General features: G+C 43.9%; 1 protein-coding gene across 1 annotated transcript in view; it reads right to left on the reverse strand.

Moving 5' to 3' along the window:
* The window catches only part of CYTH4 (cytohesin 4), a 38,671-nt gene extending 22,914 nt beyond the window's left edge, over positions 1-15,757 (reverse strand). Inside the window, exons 1-3 of the mRNA XM_028747635.2 lie at positions 15,614-15,757; positions 3,908-3,990; positions 2,391-2,455 (exon numbers count right to left, since the gene is read on the reverse strand). Coding sequence (XP_028603468.2) covers positions 2,391-2,455; positions 3,908-3,990; positions 15,614-15,632 — 167 coding nt within the window. The 5' untranslated portion in view covers positions 15,633-15,757. The remainder of the gene's footprint in view (positions 1-2,390; positions 2,456-3,907; positions 3,991-15,613) is intronic.
* Between the last annotated feature and the right edge of the window lie 1,753 nt (positions 15,758-17,510).

A 17,510-nucleotide genomic window follows, 5' to 3' on the forward strand; every position in this document is an offset into this window, starting at 1 on the left:
GCTTTTTTAAAAAGCATTTTCAGAACTTTTTTTATATGTGTGTAGACTCCACCTGGGTTGCACCAGCCAGTCTTGACAGCTCCCAGCAAAAAATAGTAAAAGCACAATATAACATCACACACTAAAAACATCCCTGAACAGGGATGCCTTCAGATGTCTTTTAAAATGTATTTCCCTTAAGATGGGCCATTCAAGAGTCCGTCCACTCAAGCCCTGGCACTTTACTGAGACTTGGAGTCATGGCATTTCAACCTCATTGACTTGGATGTAAATGAGCAGTAGCTCAGTGTTTCCCAACCTTTTTTGGGCAAAGGCACACTTGTTTCATGAAAAAAATCTCGAGGCACACCACCATGCCAGATGGGGAAAGGTCACTTTTTACTTATGTAAAAAAAATTAAAAAAATAGTAACAGCATAGAAGGTAATGGTTAGGCTAGCATCCCTCTTCCAAATATGCTAGGTTTTTATTTGCAGGGACTGTTCTACATGGGAAAGCATTCAGCACTGTCATTCTCCCATCTGCCATCTGAATTGGTACTATTCTGGGTCAACCTACTCTGCTGCATGTGTAGATGAAAATGGCACCAAGTGTGGGGGAGGGGGCAGAACAGGTTTCAGATACAGGATATTAAGCATACACGTACTTCAGATTGAACTGGTTGCTTGCTTTGCAAGTTTTCATTTCCCAAATGACTGCCTTGGCAAGCGCAATACCTACCAGGCTCAACGCCGGTCTCGCGCTGCCGCTTCCCGCGCTCTCAAGGACCCGGGAGGAGGAAGGCGTGAAGGGAATCCCGAAGGCGCGAAAACCTCGCGCATGCGCAGGCCTTCCGCCTGCGACAGCCCAGTAGGTTGGCCGAAGCGAGCGGCGATGGGATGTGGGAGGGAGCTCGCTCGCCGCCCCGCGTGTGCCTATGTGGGGCACGTTACAGCCCCGTGACGTCAGCGCCACGCAGGCAACCAGGCAGGCAGACGGCGAGAGCCCCGCGCTGGGCGGCCTCTCCTCGCCGCCGCCGCCCCGCCTCTCGCCGCCCGACTCGCCCGCCTCCCTCCAGGCAACATCTCGCGGCACACCAGGCAACGGAACACCGGTTGGGAAACACTGCAGTAGCTATCATTGCAAGGGTCTGCTAACCATGTTCTGCTCTAAAGTGTTCTTCAACCCTGGGTTCCCAGATGTTGTTGGACTACAGTTCCCATAACCTTCAGCCACTTGGACCAGAGATGATGGGAGGTGTAGTACAACAACATCTGGGGACTCAGTGTTGAAGAACATTGTTCTAAAGACTGACATGTACCGGTATATCACTTTTATTGTTTGCCCCATGCAAGATGGCATAGTTATCTCATATCAGGTTTCCCAAGAATTTGCTATGAATATTAGGGATATATAGATTCATTTTAATGCCTTTGCACTCCTTTTTTAGAATTCTTATTGTAGCATCTTGGGTGTTCCTGAACCTGGTTAGACATTTCCAGTGTAAATCATCTATATTTTTGTATATACTGTACACATTCTTCTATGCCAACTTTCATAATAGTATATGTTTAAAACATGGGATAGATTTATTTGCACAGGATAGATTTATTCTTTAGTCTCATGCTTTTTGTCTATTTTCTTAAACGCAGCCCCCTTTTTGCTTTGTTTTTAGTTGGCAATTTTTCTGGCAGTGCCACAACTACACTTATAGCACATTCTTAGACTTACAGAGACATATGGTGCTGATAACAGATTCAGAGGAAACCTAACTGATCAGCTGCTAAAGATACTATCGTTGATATTCTCTGTTTATGATGTAACGGAGTAAAGATTATATGAAATGCTTTTTTGGAGTGATACACAGTTCAAAGCAGTTCAGGCTCAGGCTCATAGCCCAAAATGCAGTGGGAGTCAAAAGTAGGGGGCTCGACCCTGACTTAGATGTTAGGTATCTTGTTTTGAAAATTAAAGAAAATCTGTTTATTGGGAGATGCTGGGAAATAAACATGGTTCACAGATCATCGCTGGGAATGTTGGTGAAATGAATACGCCATGGTTAAATAATGTTTAACTCAGTTCCTTTCTTTGTCACCTGAAACACATGAGCCCATCATCATTATTTTTTCAAATATAAAGAAATTTGTACAGTAGATTAGGTTCTCTTTCAGAAGAACACAAAGAGAGCATCGTACACCTGGTATTCAGACAACATGGGTTAGTTATCAGCTAACCAGGAAATATAGGGTCTCCCATAAAGCTATAAACACTTAACGTGGTCGTGACCACCACTCCCATCATCCCTGATCATTGATCATTCTAACTAAGGCTTATGGGAGCTGGAGTCCTACATATCTAGAGAGCCAGAAGTTTCCCATCCCTCCTCCTTGTGGAGCATCCCTGGCTCCTCACCTTGTTTGTGTTTGCTGGAAACGATCTATCTCTTCAAACACTTCTGCAATCTCATCTTTTAGCCTCTATAAATGAGAGAAGAGAGAGAGAAGGAGGGGAGGGGAGGGTTGAGAGAAGAAAGAACAGCGTGCAAAATAGTTTTTCACTGCAGAAGTCTGACGTGTGAAAAGGAAGTAAAGACCAGTTACACTTGGTTACTAAAATAGACTTGGGGCTTGTTCCAGTCATTTCGCTCCCATCTGAAGGGAACCCATACCGCTGGTTTGTTTTTAAAGTCAGCTGTCCATCAAGCGGCCAAAACATTTAGTAGTTTCCCCAGAAATTGTTTGCTGTGGATTCAGCCCTGGTAACTGCTGTACAATCTTTATCCTGGAGCAGTCATTAGGGGGAGGTTGCTGTGGTTATTCCCATTTTACAGATGAGTAGCATCTGCAGAGGGAGATTGAGACCACATTCACACCATACTTTTTAAGCACTTATAGCTTCAGCCAAAGAATTCTGGGAGCTAGAGTTTGTTGTGGGTGCCGAGAGTTGTTCGGAGACCCCCTATTCCCTTCACAGAGCTACAATTCCCAGAGCTCCCTTTAAGGAGATGACTGACGGTTAAACTATTTTTTTGTCCCTTTAGAGTAGCATTGTATCTGTGGGGTTTTGTCCTTCCAGACTATGGCTTCTATTTTTTTATTCTTCATTTTCTTTCTTTTTGTTGTGTTTGCACTTTTTTTTGTGGTAGCAAATCAATAAAAAATATAAAGCAAATCAAAAATATAATTGATTTGGTAGCAAGTCAATAAATTTTTTTAAGATACATTGCAAGCCAGAGACTGAATAGAGATGGTTGGTCACAACTCTTCTAGCAACAAGGCTGGGACTCTTTCCTGGGGCTGCATCCGTGATTATGATGAATGTGTGTTTTGGGAGGAAAGGTGTAGCCTTGGCCTTGGGGGAAGGGCCTTAGCCAGGGCCAGCCCAAGACATTTTGGCACCTGAAGTGACTACCAAATGCTGCCCCCACTCTGGCCAGAGAAGAAGGGGTGAGTGAAGGAACAAAGGGGGGAGAAAGATCTACATTGGGATCCGCTGCCCCCGTGGATCCTGCTGCCTGAAGTGGTTGCTTCACCTGGCCTCATGAGAGGACCTGCCCTGGCCATAGCTCAGCAGCAGAGCCCATGCTTTACATGCAAAAGGTCCTAGATTCAATTTCCACCATCTTCAGGTACAGTTGGAATAGACTCATGTTTAAAATGCTATAGGGTCACTACCACGCAGCATCAACAATAATGAGCTACACAGACCAATGGTGGTCTGTCTTAGAATAAGGCATCTTCTAGAGTTTGGACCCTTCCCAGCAATAGTCATAATTCTGGCAATGCAGCCACTGCCAACCTGAAGACGATGTTGGACTACAGTTCATATCATCCCATTCCATTCACCATGCAGGCTGGGGCTGATGGGAGTTGTAGTCTAACACCAGGTTGGGGAAGCCTTGGCCTAACTGCCCTTGGGGTGGTGCCCACCTGGATGTCTGCCAGCAGCTCTTCCTTATGCTTTTTGATGGTCTGTAGCTCAGCTTCCTCGGTTTCATTTAAATCTGATGTGCCTGAAAGAAAAATAATCTTTTTTTACTTCCACCTGAGGTTGCTCTGAATGTCAAGGATATGATCCAGAAGAGAACATGGCTGTTTTTTGACCTGCACATTTTCAAGCTGCTCATCTTCTGAACAACTCAGCATACAAGGTTCTCTTGGAAACACACAAACCCATTTTGTCCTCATAACTTCTCTATGGGGTAGAATCAGCAGTCGACCCAAGACCATTGAGTGAGCTTCACGCCTTAGTGGGGATTTCAACCCAGGTCTCACCACTCCTTGTCTGATACGGACATTTAGACCACCTACATTTTCTCAGAGCTGGTCCTTCAGGTGCTGTTTCCACAAAAGGTAAAGGTAAAGGATCCCTGACAGTTAAGTCCAGTCGCAGACGACTCTGGGGTTGCGGCGCTCATCTCACTTTACAGGCCAAGGGAGCCGGTGTTTGTCTGCAGACAGTTTTTCCTGGTCATGTGGCCAGCATGACTAAGCCACTTCTGGTGCAACAGAACACCGAAAGCAGAGCAGCGCACGGAAACGCTCTTTACCTTCCTGCCGGAACGATACCTATTTATCTACTTGCACTAGCGTGCTTTCGAACTGCTAGGTTGGCAGGAGCAGGGACCGAGCAATGGGAGCTCACCCCGTTGTGGGGATTCGAACCGCCAACCTTCTGATCAGCAAGCCCAAGAGGCACAGTGGTTTGAACCACAGCACCACCCGCATGCCCCGCTGTTCCCACAAACTGTTCCTTAAAGTCTTAAAAGCGGTTTGGGGACTTGAAAGTGTCCTGCGTTCTTAAACTATGGAGTTCGCTACACAAGACAGTGTGATGGTCATGAACTTGGATAGCTTTAAAAGGGGGATTAGGCCAATCCATGGAGTATCAGGCAATCAGCATCTACAAACCATGATGGAAACATCCCTACCAGTATCAGAGGTGGTTGCTGGGGAACACAAGTGGGAAGAATGTATGGTGCTCATGTCCGGCTTGTAGACATCCCACAGGTATCTTGGTTGGTAATTGAGAAAACAGCATGCTGGACTAGTTGGGTCTTTCGTTTGATCCAGCAGGGCCCATGTTATGGTTTATGAGGTAAATACAAGCCAAAAAGACTAAAAAAACACATAGGGATTGTTGCCCTAAAATTCTCCCCATGACCCTCTCTCCAAACTACTAGAAGTATCGCTCCCAAAATATTACCAAGTCCATAATTTCCTTCCAAAGCATCCTGGAGTGGGAAGAATCCAAATCAGATAAATATTTTGCTGAAATTAACAAACAATTACAAATTCACACCCAGTGCAAAAGCATTCCAGATCCTAACATTTACATTAGATCTTTGGTGGAAATGCCCCTTGACTGGGCTTGCATACCCTGACTCCCATTTTTAAGGAGTGGTGGCGGCAGCTAAGGTGTCTGGTGGTTTTTAAAGGGGCAGAGGAGGCCTTGCTATTTATCAACCAGTGGCTACATATAGATGTTACTCTAGGTTGTACGTAGTTCCTCTTTTATTCTTAGGAAACTGGGTGGGTGATGTCAGAGATGAGAAAACCACAGAATGATTCACTACAGACCAAAAAGAAGAAGAAGTAGCGGTCTGGGGGCCAGCAGCTCCATAGTTAAATAAAGATTACTCAGAGCACTCAGCAAGATTCTGACAATAAATGGGAAGCTGTTGCAGTAGCTGAAAATAAATGTCAGCAGCATCAAGATTCTCTTTCTCTGAAGGCTGCAGCGTTTGTAAAAACGGAACTGGGTATTCAGACTGGACTTTGAATTCAACAGTTTTCAGAAATCACAATATTTTCCTTGTGGGAATCAGGAATAGCTGCACCATTAGACAGACTGAGGTACCCCTCTTTTCAGATGACAGATTTGGGGGTAACTGTTAAACTGCAGCAAATGCTAACTTCTTTAGATGATGATAGCAAAAAAAAAAAAGTATTATAAAAGGACTCCTCCAGGCAACTTATTTATTGAGCATGCATAAATAAATAAATAAATAAATAAATAAATAAATAAATAAATAAATAAATAGTCCAGTAGCACCTTAGAGACCAACTAAGTTTGTTCTGGGTATAAGCTTTCATGTGTATGCACAGTTCTTCAGATACACTGAAACAGAAGAGATATTAGATTCTTGTCTCATTACATATGCTAAAGCTATTTTTGGTCATCTGCATACTATCCCTTGCTTTTTCATGTATGACTAATTGCAGTCGTTAACAGTCGTCAACAGGTTTACCATGCCCACTGAGTCAATCACTCATCTCCCACCACCCTTCTGAGAAAAACCCCACCCCACCCTCCCACTAATATAAGGGTCTGGTGACTTCTGTTTCAGTGTATCTGAAGAAATGTGCGTGCACATAAAAGCTTATACCCAGAACTTATTTGGTCTCTAAGGTGCTACTGGACATACATTTGTTTGTTTGTTTGTTTGTTTGTTTGTTTGTTTGTTTCGACTGCGTCAGACCAACACAGCTACCTACCTGTATTTATTGAGCCTTTATCCTGACTTGCTTGCACAAAGCTTAGGCAAAAGTATTGTCTCCAGTCTTTAATGAGCATTTATTCCAGTTTGTTTGCAGGGTGGTTATGTGAGTTACTGTGCGTTGTGTATGCATCTTCCCATTCGTCTTTTGTTCATCCCTTGCTTTTCAATGCTGTCACTTTTCAAACAGCCAAAAGCTCACTTCTGTCTTAAAGTGGATTTGTTGCACTAGGGCAACAGAGCCCTTTAATTGTGCAAAACCTGATGTCCTGGTGTCCTCTTGAATCCCTCTGCAAAGCTCACCTCAATTTCATGACATTTTGGTTGGTCCTAACAAAGGTTTATGCCCAGCCTTCCATTTTGGAATTCCCCCGCCCCCCCCCCCTTATGGACTGACTTTGGCTCCTTATGCTTTTCACACATTGTGGTGGAATCTACACACATATAAAAACCATTCTGAAAATGCTTTTTTTAAAAAAATAAAAATAAAAATACATTGAATTTTCCATAAATTCAATGGCCACCGCCATTTAGTGTCTCATTGTATACTGCACTTAAAACACACTTAAAATGTTTCATTTGCAACTATATAGCTGAGTCCTGTGTTTTCTTTCCAAACACAGCCACTAGTCTGTGGTAAACCATTCTTTTATTTTTATCTTATTTTCTCATGTCTGGACAAAAAAGGGAAGTCCCACCCATTTTGTCCTGGAAACTCTTTATCTATGCTACAGTGCACATGCAATACCATTGCTAAATATATGGTCAGAAAAGGGGAAGCAATGACCTAGATTTTGAGGTGTAGAGGTAGGAACAAGGAGCCTAGTCATGCATGTCTCTTAGCATGTGGGTTTGACCCACTCAAGTAAGGTCCCACCCTCATACATTCCTGGTTATTACAATTCGACTGCATTCGGGGGCCAGTCACACAACTATGTGCACAGTTTCCACTTTAACTAACACCATTGGTCACATTGTAGTGCGATAAACATAAGCTGAGTTTCAGTTGTGCTCTGGGGGTGAGGCCATCACATCACCTTTGCACTGCTGGGATGGACAGGAAGGAGGCATGTAGCCACCAGAAGTTCTTCATAGAGACCTTGAAGGATACAGCAGCTCTGTGTGGTTAACCCATCACAGGGAGGCATGCAGCATTTCTGCAAAGTTAGATGCTCATCCTCAGATGAGCAAGGTGAATAATGAGAGCCAACATGTTTTCTTCAACCTGGTGCCTTCCAGAAGGAATCCAGCTTCCATCATCCCTGACCATGGGCCATGCTTTGTGAAGGGTACCAGGTTAGGGGTTAGAGTATAAAACTAGAACTTGGGAGAATTTAAATCCCCAGTTATGTGTGAAATTAACTGTATGACCTTGGGCTAGTCACTATCTTTCAGATGAAAGGACCTCATGGGGCTGTTGTGAGGATAATATGAGGGGCTTATGCAGTGTTATTTTTCTAGGAAAAGAGGTGCCGGAACTCACCTGCACTAAATATTTTGTACAGCCTGATCCTATATTTGTTTGCTCAGCTTTTAGTCCCTCATATTCAGTGGGGCTTACTTCTTAAAAAGAGAGCATAGGATGCAAAGTCCCACTGATTTCAATGGCACAGAGCCCCCACACTTGCTAGACAGAACAGAGGATTCATTCCTAGCATACAATCCAGGTTAAATGTGCATAAGTCCAAATGAAAGCAAAAGGACTTCAGTGATTAAATGGATGCCGAGGTCTTGTTAATTGCAAAAAGACTTCAGAAGTAAGTCCTACTGAGTTCAGTGGGGTTCAGGTCCAGTGGTGAGCGGGTATAGGATTGCTGTCCCAAACATTATTCTAGGACAGAGGTGGGGAACTACGACCTACCAGTTGTTGCCAAACTACAGCTCCCATCATCCTTTACAACTGGCAGTGTTGGCTGGGGCTGATGGGAGTTGGAGTCCAAAAACACATAGAGGACCACAGGTTTCCTATTACTGTTATAAGCACTTAACTTGGAACTGCCATCATCCCTGACCACAGATTCCTCACTCCTGCTCTAGGGCACAAGGGAAACTATTCATGGAACTGGCAAAGCCAAATTGTACCAGCCTCTGGATTCTAGATGTGAAATAGAAATGTAAAGAACATAGGAAGCTGCCTTATACCAAGTCCACCTAGCTCAATGCTGTCTGCACCAACTGGCATCCCTCCAGGGTTTCAGACAAGAATGATCCGGCAGACTACTAAAGCACCTGAAAGCAGGAAAAAGAGGCAGCAGTGTAGATGGTCAAAACTGGATAAATAGAAGATGGAACATTGCATCAGTACCTTGATGTGCCCAAGTTGGTGGGATTTTCCACAGCCAATGCAAGAAGAAACATTTAAGAAGCTGGCTGTGGCTGAGTATTTTTCCACCTTTCGAAATCTCCCTTGTGTTTTGTCAAAGTGCCCTTGGACACAGAACGTGCCCTGATGGGTACTTTCAACTTCCTACTTCAGAGATATTCTTTCTGCAAATTCCTCTTTGAGAGGCGTTCTGCAGAGCCGTCTGCTCAGTGAGGGTAAGTGGCATGTTTCTGAAGATATCCAGAGCACCAAGCTTTTCACAGATGGCATTTTGATCTGAGGAGACCAGAACCAGAGGCTGTAGGAAGCTCTGGAAACATTCAAAGTCATGGGGCTGAAATTAAATAAAGTTCTCAAATGAGAGCCCAAGAGATAGCAATTAAAAGATCAAGATAACCAAGCTGCTCCTGGGAGGCCTGAGGCTTGTTCCAGCGGATGAAGGCGTTTCAGGATTCTTTGAACTGGTGAACTTCCGAAGGAAATTGATTCCAAATACAGCAGCTCAATGTTGCTATGCAGAGGCTGCAATCCTATACAGCAGGGTAGAAACCCCATAGATCTCCAGTTGTGGTTAAACCGTGCCTTCCATCAACCCTGGGGAGGTGGATTGAGACACTTCAAGCAGCAGCAGTAGTGCTGGGTAGGGGTCCAGGTTGGCACTAGCCAAGGACCTCTCAGTAGCATCATGGTGGGGGCTCACTGGTGTGTGGCATATACAAGAACAAAAGGAGAATCTTTGTGGATCAACCCCCAAGTCCATCTGATTTAACATCCTGCTTCCAACAGTGACCAAAAACCATGCTTGCTTGGACTTAGCTGTGGTGGAGTCCCACAATATTTGTACCATTGCTCTGCAGTAGCTCAGTTGGTAGAGACTGAGACCCTTCATCTCAGGGTGAGGGTTTCAAGCCCCATCTTGGGCAAAAGATTCCTGCATTGCAGGGGGTTGGACTAGACAATTCTTGTGGTCCCTTCCAACTCTATGATTCTATGATACACCAAGGAGTCAAACCTGTTTTTCATTTAATAGGAAATGAAGCTCAGGAGCAATTATGTGGAATACCTGGTCATCTCCATATATTCCACAGACCAACCAGGGTATCAACAGTCATGCTAACTTTTAACTCGAGAATGGTACTCATGAAACCATCAAGGTGCATCAACCTGAAGGGGAGGATAGTTTAGCCATGTGTCCTACCATGTAGAGGACAAACTTCTATCTGAAGGTCTACCTGGTTTCCATAGCCAAGTTTAGAGACAAAGAACCCTATGAATGAAAAACAGGGGCCATGAAGTTGCACATCAACAGTTAGCACCCGGACAACAGACTGAGCAGGCTGACACACAGGTCATTCAATCACAGTCCTCCTCACTATGGTGGGATGTATTGTATTTCTATTTATATCACGACACTTGTTTCTAAATTTGTAGCTATATACATATTAGCACATGCACATTCTATGCAAATCTGCATCCACTTTTGGCACAACTTCTGCCCTGGGGGTAGATTATCTCAACTGGTCCACCGCCCTTGAGGAGAAAGAGTGACTTGACCATTTAAAATATGTTAATAAAAATTCCCCACCCTCCTGAGACCTCAGTCTTCCTGCCCAGTTGAAAATAAACACATATTTTCCATTTAACCACCATGGTTAGCAGCTGTTCAGATACATATTCTTCATGAAGTCACCTAACTCCCTTTTAAAGCCTTGGAAGCTAGTAGTCACCACAATTCCTGGCAATGAATTGCATAAATTAGTTAGGTGTTGCATGAAGAACTACCTTTGTTTTTTAATCTATCCTGAATCAACTAGCAATCAATCTCATGAGAGACTCCAAGTTCAGGGTTATGAATGAGGATGAATAAAGCTGCAATTTTAAATACACTTACCTTGCAGTAAATCCCATTGTATCCACTGGAATTTACCTCTGGGTAGACATGCCTAGGACTGCACTGCTAACCCCCCCTTTTCCACTCTCTCTGCACTTCTGTAGCTGGCAGTTTTCTAAATGGCTCTGGACACCAACTGTTTACACAAACATCCTCTTGATTTCCTGCTCTGAGTCACCTGATTTAATTACCGTATTTTAATGGGTTTGTTTTATTGAATATTTTAATTACGGTTGTTTACATCTTAATGGGATTCTTTTATTGTGCATTTTAATTATGGTGTATTATTAATTATAATGTGTTCTAACCATGTTGCATGATCAGGGTTTATTCCTGTTTTATAAAACACATTAGAAGCCTGTTTTGATACTAAGTGGCACATAAATAATGAACCATCACCACAACCACTGGAACAATGCAATATGCTTTAACCTTACCCCAATCAGGGTGTCCCAATTGGGGGGGGGGGGCAGATGTGAAAGTAGGCAGGTTTCTTGCATCTTTAATAGTTGTGTAGAGGAACGCGGGTGGCGCTGTGGGTTAAACCACAGAGCCCAGGGCTTGCCGATCAGAAGGTCGGCGGTTCGAATCCCCGCGATGGAGTGAGCCCCGTTGCTCGCTCCCTGCTCCTGCCAACCTAGCAGTTCGAAAGCATGAAGTGCAAGTAGATAAATAGGTACAGCTCTGGTGGGAAGGTAAACGACATTTCCGTGCGCTGCTCTGGTTCACCAGAAGTGGCTTAGTCATGCTGGCCTCATGACCTGGAAGCTGTACGCCGGCTCCCTTGGTCAATAAAGTGAGATGAGCACCGCAACCCCAGAGTCGATCACGACTGGACCTAATGGTCAGGGGTCCCTTTACCTTTACCTAGATGGACTAGGGGCCCACCAGCTCTATACTTGTAAAGTGGTATCATACCATTCTAAGCTTCTTCCCCAAAGAATTCTGGGGATTGTTGCTTGCTAAGGATGCTGAGAGCTTCCAGGAGACCTCTTTCCCCTTCACAGAGCTGCAATCCCAGAGTTCCCTTTGAAAGAGAGATTGATAGTTGAACCATGTGGAAAGGCACAGGTACATTACTCTAGTCTAACTAAGTTTAATGTATCCCTTTTCATTTATTGATGATACTTTCGAAGGCAACTTATGGACCTAGATCTTGGTCAGATAGTGGATAAAGTGACAATTTTTTAAAATCAAATTTCTTATAACAAAATCCAGAGGGCGGGGGAGAGAGAAGGAGTCAGAGGAGTCTCCCAAGATTCATCTTCCTTGAAAAACAAGACTTGGCTTCCCACTCTTTTAGTTGGGAACCAGTAATTGGCCAGTTCCTGATTTCCTCTTCTAACATGGAGCTTCCAAGGGTCTTCTTAGATTTGGAGGGAAGTGGGTGGCAGCTTTTCTGTTACCCAGACCTAAGACAGCATCCCATTTGGAAGCCACTATGACTACCCTATGTACAGCCAAAGCGAACATGGGGCCTTGGGAGGGGAAGGGATCACAGTTGGCCTACTTCCACAAGGAGACAAATCTCCCCCCATCCATCCATCTAGCTGTGGTTAGCTATAGATGCTTTGGGGTGGTTGGGAAGAGGGGAAAGTAGGCACATGTTCCTTGCTCATTTTTCAGAAGGCCCTGAGGAGCTTGTCATGGACCCTTGTCTCGTGAACTTTCTCCACTTCCAACATTCCAGCCCGTTAGGATACAATTTATTTGTGATATGTGATAACAAAGGCAGATGTCAACTCTCTGCCTGGTCCACGTCCAAGAGGTAGGAATCTAAAACAGAAGCCAAGCTAAATGTTTATGTATCCCTGACAGAATGATGGGTAGTGAATTGTAGAAATAAATTTTATATATTGAGAGAGCACCTTTCCCAAACTCTGACAGGTGGAGGCTAGTCCATTAGGGCAAATGGGGCGCTGCCCCACCAACCTTGATCTGCCCTCATGCCAACTGCTAGTCCAAGGGATGGTACGTCCTGTCAGCATTCTCCTCCTTAGGCCTCAGTGTTGCCTTAGTAGGGGGAAGGATGGAGCACAAAACTAGAATTAGTTGGCTCTGTCTGTCATTGGCTTTGGCTTCACCTACTCTCACTCCCAAACCTCCCAACTTTTCCCAGTGCAAAACTGAGACATGTGTATTCTGGGACACAGTCCTGTGTGAGTCACTTGACCTGCACCTCACTGTTGCCCTGAAAAAGAGTTTATTTGGGGATGAGATCTCATGTGCCCCTGAAAAAACTCTTTTGGGTGGGAGCAAGAGGAGCACCGAAAATGGCCGTCAAGATTATGGGCTCCTTCCTTCTGCCCTACTAGGCCCAATGGGCACCAGCCATCTCAGTGCCTAAGAGTTGCCACAGTTTGAAGACCCACATGTGTTTATTTCCCTTGCCTACACCCCACAAGAGGTTTTTGTTTGTGTTCCACCTTAAGTGATAAATTCCTCATTGCCTAAGACGCTCCCGTAAAACTTAATAGTCTTCAAGAAAAAAACACTTAAAATAAATCAACAGTCAATAAAAACAGACTAACGTCACAAAATCTAAATAACAACATGCTCTAAGAATTTATCACCTGGATAAAAAGGTAGCTAAAAGCACACCTACATGTTTTTGAAACAATGATAAGGTACAGCTGACATATGCCGAAAGAGCTGGGTTCACCATGGAGAGGCTCTGAGCCCCCTGGAGAGAGTTAAAACATGGCGACTGAGGTGGGATGCCACCAGCCCAGTGGCTTCCTTCACCCTCACCACTGCCCCACTCTGCCTCTCTGGGCTCTGGCAACTGGTGGGGCTGCCACAGCTGGGAGAGAAGCAGAGTGTCCCCTCAGCTTACATGCCACAATTGCAGAAAGTTTTCAAGTAAAATAATTAATAGGAAAGCAGATTCGGTTGGATCCAGTACTACTCAGAACAGATCCATTGAAATTAATGAACATGAGAAACTTAGGTCTATTATTTTCAATAGGTCTACTCCTGAGTTGGACTAACTTTTTTTTTTTTTTGTAAACTATTTTGAGGATTTTTTCTTTCAGTCAAGGAGTATAAATTTTAATAAATAAATAGATACAATCCAACAGGTCTATGGTGAGTAGGGATTGAGGGGAAATTTGATCCAATATTCATTTAAAACCTAATCTATCAAATCTGCACTTTCTGAAGCAACACGTGAACCATAGCGCAGCTATCCTTCTGAATGCACACTTATCTGAAGTTTGCAAGGCAGCTCTCCAACCAAACGAGGTTTGCAAAAATGCACATTTTGGGGGAACATGTGGATGACAAGGAATAAATTAGTCAAAACAACATACAAAATGCATTATATGAGAGGAAAATGCTTGCATATAAAATGTGTTTAAGAGAAATCTTGCTGGTGGATTTTTGTGAGGATTCTTTTTCCTTTTTTTCTTTTCTTTTTTTTTTTTTTTTTTTTTTGCAAATTGCTGCAAAAATGGAGAACTGAATTTAAGTCTGGGAAAATGAGAAACTGAGAAAACTGAAATGGGCAGAGGCTTCCTAGCTGAATACAACCCCTACTTCAGATGGTATCCAACTAAGTTTTACTCAGATTAGACACACTAAAATTAATGGACCTAACATAACCATGTTTATTTATTTCAACGGGTCTACTCTGAGTAACCCTTACTTGAATACCACCCTTCATTTCCTGCCTTCAGCAAACCCTTTCTGCCCTATACACTTGACTGTCCCAAATTTTCCTATTGTTTCTCAGATGCAATGGAGGATACAATGGAGAATGCAATGGAAGTCTCAAAACTCCCATGTAAAGACCATTGACACAAACAGCATTTTCACACATAGGGATCCACAATTGGGGAGCAATGGAACAGTCCCCACCCCACCCCAGATAAATCATGAAACCCAGATTCCCAACATTAGTTGTGTGTGGTTTTTTAATTAAAATAAGTTTTTACCAATTGTAGAACCTGAGGTTTGAGGCAAAACGTACAGGCAATATTAGCCACACACCCTTCCCTGGAAAACTAACCTGATCGCTCCTTTCAGTGTTTTTCTTCTGCCTCCCCAGGAAAAATCCTGCGGGCACCTCTGCTTGCCCAGTTTGGATCGCCCCTTCTTCCAATCTTTCCCCTTAACCGAACGTACTTCTCTAGGTCATTTGGCACACATCCTTTCCCTTCACCCCCAAGGTGCTGGGTCTGCTGAACCCAATCTGAAAGTTATGCAGAAAGGTCAGCAAACTGGGGAAGCTCATCCACGATCTGAGCCAGAATAGGTGTACTTGTAAGCACACTTCAAAGAATATGAAAGCTTTCCTCTGGATGGCATAAAATAAAAAGCACAGGGTGAAATCTGGCTGTCTCCCAACAACATCTTTGTGGACCAACAACACTGGAATGCTGAGATATAGGAGAAGGTGGACACCCTTCCTATTCCATATCCAGAAACCAAGGAAACTGGTGGCACTTGAATCTTGAGTCAACACTGGCCACAGGGCAGCAACCTCCACTGCACCTCCACAGGCTAGTTTAGGAGCACACCAGACAGGCTGTGTGGCACAGGTAGCTCTTGCTGCCACTCCCAGCCTCTCAGCATCCACTGCCTGAAGCAGCCACCTCCTTCTCCCTAATGGTACAGCCGGCCCTGGTATCCCTCCATTCACACATAGCCGTAAAGCATCAAACACAGAAAGGACACATGAGCCAGACCTCTTTCAGTCACAGGTGGCTTTGGGAGGGTGGAAGTAAAAGAAATAAATCATTCAGACCAGACTGGCAAACCTCAACTTCTTGCCCAAGAGATCCCTGTTGTCTCATTTCTTTTCAATAACTGGTTTAGGCTGGCGGTGATCCTATGAGGCAGACCCTTCTGGATCCCCACAGCATGTATAACTTGGAGGCAGAATAAAGATATGGCCCCCATTTTCTAAAGAGTTGACTTACTGGTGGGACGTGCATCCATTCTGAAGCCGGGCTGAGAAGACAATCCTCCCAACTCTGATACAGCTGTGTGGGTTTCTCTTCCCTTTGTGCTTCTTTGGAATTAAAGTGACTACAGAGGAACAGTAACTAAAATGTAGGGAGCAGCCCAGGAGGACTGCACTCATCTGTGACTCCACCCCTTTCTTTCTCTCTGGTTCCTCCTCCTTGTGGGTTCAGATTGACAGAGGAAGCCATGTGGTCCTGGTTCAGAAACGAGTGCAAATGCTCTTTGGTTGTTTCCTGAAAGAAAAGCCACAGTGTTGCTGCTATGAGCAGCCGTTCTGTTCTTGCTGAAAAGGGTCTTGAGCAGCAGATGTGCAGCAATGCAACAGTTTGCAAGGTGTTTACAGACAAAATGTCAGCCCTGCTGAGGAAAATGGGATTTTGTGGCCTGAGCTGTCATGCAGTCTAGGACTGAGCAGGTCTGTGATGGCTGTTTTACCCCGCATGCTCTGGGAAGGAAAAGGGAACTTGGAAGTGCAAAAAGGATTTGCTTATTAAGAGGATGAGTTGGTGCTGCAAATGTATCCCCATCTGTTTTTTAGTCCTCAGGCTCCGCGCAGCAAATCAGCCGAGTAAATAAAAAGGAGGGGAGTTTTTCAGTTCTTTGCATCCTGGATCTCTGGGCTTGTTCACACGAGGTTTTAATGTGGGTTTGAAGCTGAACAGAATCTTCCTCGTTCAAGTGGAAGCCCACACTTTCTCCCCAATTAAGTTGGATTTCCCCCATCTATGGTTAATTTGATAAGGGAAGAAAATCCAATATAAAATTGCAAGGTACCCAGTTGTGGATGCAATAAAGCGCATTGTGTGGGTGGGAGGCAGGGGTTCATGTGTGTGGTGATGTTTCACTGGGTACTGTCTACTGTCACACTTCATACTTCCGTTTGCTCCTTGCCTGAGCACACCTGAACTATCTTGTTTTCATCAGCAGAAAGAAAAGGATGCAGTTGACAGTCTCCCTGTTTCCAGCAGTAGTTGCTGAAGGCACATACATGGTAATTTTATTCTATTTTTATTTTAAAGCTGTTTTGTATAGAACTGCTCTTGCACAAAACAGCAATATGGATATAGATATTAAAAGGCTTTTCAGGAAGAATCAGCCACTGCAGGAGGTGTGAAATAAAAAGGGAAAGGGAAAGGAACACACTAATTTATCCCCTCACCCCAAAATTGATCTCCTCATCCTTCCTTAGCCATATGTATATATGTGTGAAACATACCACATATTTTCTACTCTACCTCAAGTTCTGGTCTGGGTATTACAGATACCCATTGCCATTCTGTACCCTGGCATTCTGGCACAGTGCTTCGCTAGATGCAACATGCTCATGTTTGTTTATTTTTGAAAATGCTGTACGTTTATTTTTCAACATCATGTAAAGCCAGAACATCAAAAAACACATTTGTATTTATTTATTTATTTTAAATGGCCATTCTGCCCACCATGAAACAGGCTTGAAATGTTTGCTTTGTCTGAAGTTACTTGTTGCACAATTCCATGGACAAAACATATTTAAGTGAACCTGTGTAAGTTGTTCTAAACTCTTTTTAAAATTGTATTTTACTGTGTGTGTTTGTTTGTTTGTTTGTTTGTTTGTTTCATTTGTACCCCACCTTTCCTCCAAGGAGCTCAAAATGAAGTACATACAGTGGTACCTCGGGTTAAGAACTTAATTCGTTCTGGAGGTCCGTTCTTAACCTGAAACTGTTCTTAACCTGAGGTACCATTTTAGCTAATGGGGCCTCCTGCTGCCATGCCGCCGCCGCGCGATTTCTGTTCTCATCCTGAAGCAAAATTCTTAACCTGAGGTACTATTTCTGGGTTAGCAGAATCTGTAACCTGAAGCGTCTATAA

Source organism: Podarcis muralis, chromosome 10 (assembly GCF_964188315.1).
Source record: "Podarcis muralis chromosome 10, rPodMur119.hap1.1, whole genome shotgun sequence".
Lineage (NCBI taxonomy): Eukaryota > Metazoa > Chordata > Lepidosauria > Squamata > Lacertidae > Podarcis > Podarcis muralis.